At 39.9% G+C, this 9,085-nt stretch overlaps 1 protein-coding gene across 3 annotated transcripts in view; it reads left to right on the forward strand.

The window, feature by feature from the left end:
* LOC143299179 (uncharacterized) overlaps positions 1 to 9,085 on the forward strand; it is a 38,106-nt gene that overhangs the window by 20,758 nt on the left and 8,263 nt on the right. For all 3 annotated transcript variants that reach the window (XM_076612342.1, XM_076612341.1, XM_076612340.1), the window contains 5 exons: positions 344 to 508; positions 2,311 to 2,487; positions 2,969 to 3,344; positions 5,914 to 6,171; positions 7,397 to 7,566. In XM_076612342.1, coding sequence (XP_076468457.1) covers positions 344 to 508; positions 2,311 to 2,487; positions 2,969 to 3,344; positions 5,914 to 6,171; positions 7,397 to 7,566 — 1,146 coding nt within the window. The remainder of the gene's footprint in view (positions 1 to 343; positions 509 to 2,310; positions 2,488 to 2,968; positions 3,345 to 5,913; positions 6,172 to 7,396; positions 7,567 to 9,085) is intronic.

Below are 9,085 nucleotides of genomic sequence, written 5' to 3' on the forward strand. Positions count from 1 at the left end.
TCTTGTTTCCATAACCCACCGGATGCTGACATGGATTACAGTACCTTTTACATGCGTATTTGATCTTCTGCATGCTTATACTCACGTAGGGGGTTCAGGCACTAACAGGTCTGCACATATGTTGACCTGGGAGATCAGAAAAATCTCCACCTGTTGCCCACTGGGTGCCGTTACCAAGATTCAAACCCAGGACCCTCAGATTAACAGTCAAATGCTTTAACCCCTTGACCATTGCACCATTTTCAGTTGTTGTTAAAACACAGCTTTATTAATTCTGTGTTGTTCAAACATCTCTTTTGTTGTTCAGACATAGCTTTATCAGTTCTTTGTTGTTCACACACAGATGGTGCCTCAGGGAAGGGGCCAAGCGGGTCGAGTGGTTCCCCTGAGCATGCAGGGAAACCCTTTCAGAAATTTCCTGGCCCTGCAGGCCTCCCAACAACAGCAAGGAGTGAACACGTTGTTCCTCGTCGTCTTGACCAAATGGCCACAGCAGCAGTTGATAGCGGTGAGTGGACGGGTTCATACAGCAGCCCCAGCAACAGCTGCTGGCATCTGAGTTGTTATGTCGGTAAGCAGGCAGCATGGAGTTACAAGGTGACACACAGAGATGCCAACTGTTACGATTCTGCCGTATTTTGTTATGCTCAGTCGCAGTTTGTTCCAATGTTACGCCATTGTCAGAATTGTCCCGATGGATCATTTCGACTGCATAGTACGGTCACATGCTTTCTGGTCATAACATTACCCAGACGCTTTAGACCTATTGAACACAAAGCCAGGGTAGTCACTGTGATGATGCTCAGCTAATCGCATGCGTGTTTACATTGAAACAGCATTGAGTGGACCACTCAGCTTAATCATAGCAGTTGCGCCATGTTGCAGCTTGGCCCAAGTGTTTGTTTGCTCTGTAGATAAAATATATGTTTGCTGATGTGGCTCAGAGTCCCAGTGTCCCTACCAAATTCAAAATGTTCCTACCAAATTTCCTGATTGTTCCTACAAACACTTGGCAGGGGTTGGCATCTCTTGACACATGTACATACAGCTTTTGAACACTCCATCCACCTGCTTCCAGTCCCTGGTGAATTTCATTATTTCATTCCCATGTGTCTCTGTGGAAAAGAGGCAGAACTAAATTTGCTGATTTCTTAAAAGGATCTAATTTTAGAATTCTCAGCTGTAAGTTATTGTTTAAATCATTTTATTGATGATATTATTCAGTCATTTTGAAATATTGCATGTTAAAAGAAAAATTGCTGAATTATATCTTATGTATTTTGTGTATATAGATAGCATGTAGCAGCTGTTTTGAACAATGGATCCTCATAAAGGAATCATGAAGTAACAGGAAAAGAGAACAGTGTGGCACAAAAGAAAATGATCAACAAACAAACATAAAGAGTCCAGTGGTTTGAGTTGTCAAGTCAGCATGAAATAGATTCTGTGAATTATTTGTAATAAATCAAAGATTCATTGTGCTGTTTGTAATCCATCAACATACAATGGATGCTTATGTGAGAGGTTTGGATGATGGCTGAAATATGATTTTGATATCTGGGGAATTGTTTTTTTAGGGACCATGAAAAAGAATTGAAATTTTCTGGATGATACAAAACATGTGCAAAGTGTTGTGACAAAACGAAACAGCGAATTTTTTCATGTGGACTCTTCTGTCTCATGATGTGAATCATACAGCTGATCGCAGGGCCAGACTGAGAGCTGACAGGCGGACAAAGAATATCATAAACATCTGACATGACAAATAAACATGTGACTTAACAAATAAACATCTGATGTGAGAAACAGATATCTGACTCGACAAACATCTTATTTGACGAATAAACATCTGACATAAGAAATATGCTTCTCTCATGACAGGTACATTACTGGCATAACAAATTAACATCTGACATGTCAGATAAACATATGACAAAATTAATATTGTAAACTTTACTGCAGTTATGAAGACTGTGTAGGTGTTCTACTGTTAGCTGAAGTGATAGTTACCTGTTTGGTCTTTCTGGTCTAGTTAAAAGGCTGTACTGTTGTTTTGTTTGAAGGGCAAGAGATAGATGTTTCTTGCTGAATGATAAAAGGGATCATGATGATGATGAACATGTTTATGCCAATTAGTGTGGATGATGATTATGATGATGATGGTGATGATAAGCAGTATTCTGATGATGTTGATAATCAACAGCTTTCTGTTTTTCTTCAATAACGTCAGCTTTTCTCTCATAACGTCATGATAAGCAGTGAACATGGAGAACTGAACTTGAAATATCTGCGCTCATTTCTTTGACCCAGCAAATCAAGATGCTGGTGCAGAGCTGTTTGCAGTTGGCTGTGCAACAGGGGAACCGGTCAGTTGCGTTTCCGCCCCTAGGAATGGGAAAGAAATTTCAGTTCCCACTTAACACGGTCGTCAATGCCATGGTCACCACTGCTTACAAGTTTCTCCAAAGTAATCAAGGTTCACTGCAAGTGAGTGAGTGTATGTATGTGTTGGGGGATTGGGGTTGGGGGGGGGGGGGGGAGAGAGAGATTATGTATGCCAGCTTCTCAAGTTTCACTTCATCAGTTTCTTCTGTTTTTGTTTTGTTTCACAGTGTGACATGTGATTGATTGTGTGCTATTGACCAAAGTGTTTCAAAGTCTGACGTGTGTGACATTATGTGGTATTGTTGTGTTTCAAAGTCTGACATGTGCAACTATTTATGTGGTATTGGTGTTTTTCAGCATGTGACATGTGTGATTTATTATGTGCTATTGATCAATATGTTCAGAGTCTGACACATGTGACTGATTACATGGTATTGATGTGTTTTAGAGTCTGACATGTATGACTCATTATGTTCTGTTGATTAATGTGTTTCAGAGTCTAACATGTGTGACTGATTACATGGTATAGATGTGTTTCAGAGTCTGACATGTGTGACTGATAAGGTGTCTCATCATGTTTCAGAGCGTGACGTTTGTGATCTACGATGTGGGATCAGCCAGACAGTTCCGAGAGGCAGCCAAGGAAATCATCAACCCCCCCTTGCCAGCCTTCATGGGCGGGGGACCTCAACAGACTGTTGATTCAGACAGCAACTCAGATGACGATTATGCTGCCGATGACAGTGATGGAGGTGACTTCTTCAGCAACACACGTGATGACTTTGGAACTGTAGACGACAGACTGTTTGACCCTATTGCTATCGTGGATGACTTCAGGCATGATGCCTTTGCCTTGGATGATGATGGAGACAGAGGGGGTGATTTCTTTGACGACAGGGGCAGCGATGGCAGCGACAGTGAGCTCACTTTCGTCCAGAACTTTGACGATGACGATGAAGGTGAGTGTGATCTGTATTGCCATAATAATAATGAGGAGGAAGAGGAGGACAAACATGATAATGATAGTGATAATGATGGTAATTTAAAACACAAAAAAATGTAATGATAATGGTAATAATGATAATGATAAAAATAAGAAAAAGAATGCTGATGGTAATGATGATAATGATAAGGATAATAACAATAATAGTTAACAATATAACAATAATTACGAACAATGGTATTTATGACAGTACTATTGAATATTAATAATAGTGATGATAATGATAATAACACGATGAATAATTATAATAGGCATAATAATGATAATGATGATGATAATAATGATAATAATAATAATAAGATGCATTTGTACAGTGCTTACCCTGCAGCCTCCAGCTTGCAGCTCTAAGCGCATAATGGAGGCAGAGGGATGTTGTTTGTCATGTGTGCACAGCAACTCTGCTGGAGGGGGGAGCAGTTGAGGGGGGTGTCCATTTCAGTGTGTGTGTCTTGTTTATTTTGTATTCTGATGTACTCTTTATGATTTTTGGTTGATTCAGGTCAGACTGATTCACTGTCCATTTGAAACACCTTGATTTTTGGTTGTGTTGGAACGAATCTGTTGTATATGACCCTGTTACAGCTGACAGAAGTGATACACCAATGAAACGTTTTATGTGCTCTGAATAATGCTCATCATTCTGAGGCGGAGCATATAAATTGAAAGTTCGGCGGTGGCTTTCACCTTCTGTTTTTTTCTTTATGGTTTCACATGAGTAAAAGTTACATAAAGTAATGATATCATGGAGTGTCTTTTGGGGCAGTGTATTAACAAGCAACAAATTCTGATCCATTGCTGAGACTGATACCAACAAGCTGTTTAAAGTTTCCACCCTTTTTTCTTTTGTTTTCTTTACCTTAAAGTTTGAGTTTTTATTAAACGATAATGCAACTCCTCTAGAGCTCATATGGTTGGATAAAATAAAACAAAGGCAGATGCTTTCTCAGTTGGCTTTATCATAGCTGTTCACAGGAGTTTAGTTTTTGATCCAAATGAGTCTTTTGGAAAGTATACTGAATGATTCTTGTTTTGAAAGACATCTCTTTTCTTCCAATTGCCTAATCCTTGGTAGACAGAGACCACACTAAAACTTTTCCTGTGTCAACAGGAAGTTCATATTATAATGTTGCTATAGAGACATTGTAACAGAATCCATCAAACCTAATGTATTAGAACATTTTTGCAGGTTTCACAATTTTGACAGAGCTGAACTTGAAAAGGGATGGGTGGGCTGGGGAAGGGGGGGACTGAGGTAGACTTGAGAAAGCTGAATACCTTTTAAAGTGACATAGATGTTGCCTTTCTCTTTTTTTTATTAGATGTCTGTTTTCTTTCAGATCAAACCATCACATTTCATTGTTTTGTATATGATCTCTCTTTGAATTTTTGTTGTTGTTGTTGTTGTTGATAATTGGGCGTTTATACAATCTACATTATTGGGCATAGCATGTATTGTATTAACTTATACTGTGTTAAATATCTGTTATGTATGTTTTTATTGAATAATCAAATTTTGTGTTCTTTTGTGGAAGAAACACCCATGCCTTTTGATTTTTTTCTATTTTTTTTGTACATTTTTAATTTTTTACACTTTTTCAGCAACGTATTCTTATTCAGAGATAACAGGGTATTCTTCAGTCTTGTATTCCCTTCCACTGAAACTGATACTCTGAAAGTCTCTCTGAAAGCATTTGATAGCAACCCTGACTCCTGGGAGGAATCTGCAGTGGACCGTGACAAATGGCACGCTGCTGTGCACAAAGGCGCCAAGTTGTGCGAGGCCAACAGGACTGCTGCAGCTGTTCTGAAGAGGCCGGCCAGAAAGTCACGGGCAAACAAGCTCCCTGACAATGATATGCCTGTCTTTGTCTGCCCCAACTGTCAGCAAACATTTCATGCACAGATTGGACTATTCAGCCATCTGCGCATTCACAGATAGATTCATGAGCATCTCCCCCCCCCCCCCTCCACCACCACCCTCTCCCCATCCCCCAGCTGGATGATAACGATGGTCATCATCGATCTCGATGGACACACACCATTCCCTTCCACAGTACGTTTTACATTCAGCCCTTGGTTTCTACTGTCTGAAAACAACTGGATGGAGTGGACTGCCGCTGGAAGGCTGGAAGAATCCTTGCAGGAGATTAGTTTTATTCTTTTGTTTGCCAGAATCAGGGAACATTTTTTTCCCCTGAGAATTCCCTTTTTTTTATTCCTATGAAGTCCTCATGTTTCTTGCATAATTTGCTTCTCTTCAGTCTGTATTTCAGAAATGATTGGAACACAGATTGCCAACTAAGTAAGCATGTCCATTGTAGGAAGGCCAGTACAACACAGTACACCAAGTACAATGAAGTTCAGTGCATAGTGGTGCAGTACAGTGTAATATAATTTGTATTTGCAGATTTTTGTACTCTTCTTACCATTGCATGCAGTGCAGTACAATACAGTACTCCAAGCACAATACAGTTCAGTGCGTAACGGTGCAGAACAGTGCACGATAGTCTTGTTTGTATTTGCAGATTCCGTGCCTGTCTTAGCAGCAGCAACACCAGCGAAGACATCACCTGGAGGCAGTTTTGAGGCTCAGGTCTGTGTCCGTGATCATCAAGACTTGAAGGCTGTGAAAACTGCCCTGCTACGAGAGCTGAGGTCAACCTTTGTGCACGAGGATAAACTGACTGACATCCGGACATTCAAGAAACTTGGGACAAGAACCATGGATGAGTTCAAGGCCACTGCCATGAGAAAATGTGTCGTGCTGACCATTCAGAGTGTTGGTGGGTAACTGTGGAATTTCTTTTTCATCGGTTTGGGTTTTTTTTTTGTTTTTTTCCTTGTTGCTAGTATTTTAACTAGAGACGAGAATGATGATAATAATTGTGAAAATTTCTGTAATGCCCTTCCAGTTTATCTTCTGGCACTTTAGAATATAACAACTTACATGTGCATAGCAGTAACCGTAGTGTTTAAACAGGACAGTTTTTGAATAAAGATTTAAATGATGATACAGAAGGAGTCTGTATCAAGGGTTTGGTGAGTGTGTTCCAGACAGTGGGGACTTGTTCTGTGTGAAGGAATCTCAAACAGTATGATATCAGAAGCGGGATGGAGATTGTTTTAGGGGACATGTACTGTAAGAAGTTCAAAAAGGTACTCTGGAGCAGTGTCACAGTCCATAGAAAAGCACAGAGTAGAAAGTTTATTGTCTGTCCTTTTAAAGGCAGTCAGGGAAAAAAACATGAAGAAATTAAGTAAAACAGTCATGCTTTGACGTTTTTAAGAGGAGGCAAGCAGCGTTATTTTGAAGTCTTTGTAGTCTGTGTGGTTTTGTGTTTTGGCATGTCAGCTGGTAATGATTTGTAGTATTCTGTTCCTGTTCTATTCCTGAAAAAACAAATACACAGTTAATACTTGTCTGTTGATAAATAATCACAAATGGAGCTATTTTTTGCAACTCCAAGCAGCTACCTTTACTTCATAACACAAGAAATTTGCTGTAGAAAGTGAAAATTTTGATCCAGAAGAATGCTTCAACTGCAGACAAATTAACAAAAAAAGAAACATTGGCAGTGTTAACTTTCACAGAACAAGGAAAGTTGAGGGTTTGGGGTTTTTTTGGGGGGAGCGGGGGGAGAGTTGGGAGGGGGGGGATCACTAACGATTGCCCTGATTGATTGGCCTAGATACTTACATAACACCTATCCTACAGTCAGAGACCAAACACAGTCATTCATTCAGCAGTATTCCTACCTGATCTTAAGTTGCATTTTGTTGTGACACATCAATTTTAGTTTTTCACAAGTAAATGTAAAAAATTTTAAAAAAACAAGAGAATGAATAAACAGAAGAAGAAGAAAAGGATAGAAAAAAAAACTTCAGACATTGACAAAAGAAACAGTTTTGTTTTTTCTTCTCCATTTTTTCTTTCTTTTTTTTTCTCTCTCTCTCTCTGCTAACTTTTCTGACAAAGTGTTGTGCTTGTTTTCATGTGCCTGTGGCCAGGGGGCCGAGAGATGCTGGTGGTTCGAGGACAGCGGGCAGACGTGACGGAAATGATGGCACTCATCAAGGAAAAGCAACACGCCTACCTGCAGAAAGCGGAGAGCAGGGAGTCGTCGTCTGGAGGTCTGCCTTCTGCTTCCAAGAGAATCCGCCTCCCATCATATTGGAAGGTGTGTGAGATGGGATTCAGGGGCCTGGGGGAGGGGTGGGGGTTTGTTGGTGCATCTGGATTTTCAGAAATCCTTTTCCACACAAAAAAGATTTTGCATGGTTGCAGGATTAATGAAATTGCGTTTGAAAAGTATTGTGGGAGTCAGGGGGTGGCCAGTGCATCTGGATTGTCAGAAAACCAGTCAGCGAAAAAGTCAGATTTGCATGGTCTCAGGGTAAATGAAATAGCGTTTGATGAGTGTTGTGGGATTCATGGAGTGCAGATGCATCTGGATTGTTAAAATCTTAGTTTGCAAAGAAGTCAGTTTCAGTAGCTCAAGGAGGCGTCACTGCGTTCGGACAAATCCATATATGCTACACCACATCTGCCAAGCAAATGCCTGACCAGCAGCATAACCCAACGCGCTTAGTCAGGCCTTGAGAAAAAAAGAAAGAAATAAAATTAAAAAAATTTTTTTTAACCGAACAACACACAACAACAACAAAACAAAACAAAAAAACAACCAACCAAACAAACAAACAAACAAAAAAATAAATAAATAAAATAATAATAATAAAATAAAATAAAAAGAAATAAGTAAATAAATAAATAGATAATAGATAAATACATAAAAAAAGAACTACTACTAATAATAATAATATTTATAAGACGCAAAAACTTGATGAAATCAACTATAAGCGTACAAAAATGAAATTGAAAATAAATAAATAAATAAATAAATAAAATGAAAAAGACAACAATGATGAAAAATAAGCAAATAAATGTAAGACATGCAGACACACATTCACACATACACACACATGTGCATAACAAATATGCACCAAACATGCAGTTTCACAGATGTGAAAGCACAATCAAATACACATAAACGCAAATGAACCCCAACACACACACACACACACACACACACGCAGAGGCACACTTACTTGTACAAGCACACGCACATATGCCCATATCACCCACCCCAACCCCACAGTCAGATGTGCATGGACTTTGGTTTAATGAAATTGTGTGTAACAAGTGTTGTGGGATATTATGAGATGCGCATGCATCTGGATTGTTAGAAATCCCAGTGTGCAAAAAAGTCAGATTTGCATGGTCTCAGGGTTAATAAAGTTGTATTTGGTGTTTTCCAGTGCATGTTTTGTGTGATTGGGGTTTTGCAGCATTCTGCTTTTAAAATGGTTTGATGGAAGTTTTATGACATGTCTCCACTCTGGGGGAGACACTCACTCAGTCTGGCTCCGCGACTAAGCCATTATTGTCATCAGCAGGGGGCTTAGTAGGTGGTGTCCTAAGTATGTTAAATCAGAATAGACTCTACCAAACACCTTTGAAGTGACTCAGCAGCAGTGCAGGGTCTCCTCTTGTGTGTGGCCTCCTGGCGACCTAACATCAATGGTTCACTGTGGACTGTCGGAACTGGGACTGAGACAGACGAACCTGGGCGTGACTGGGTTGGGGGGGGGGGAGGGGGACTACAGATGAGTGGTGTGGGAGTAACGCCACTGAAACGA

The sequence above is a fragment of the Babylonia areolata genome, chromosome 24 (assembly GCF_041734735.1).
Source record: "Babylonia areolata isolate BAREFJ2019XMU chromosome 24, ASM4173473v1, whole genome shotgun sequence".
Classification (NCBI taxonomy): Eukaryota; Metazoa; Mollusca; class Gastropoda; order Neogastropoda; family Buccinidae; genus Babylonia; species Babylonia areolata.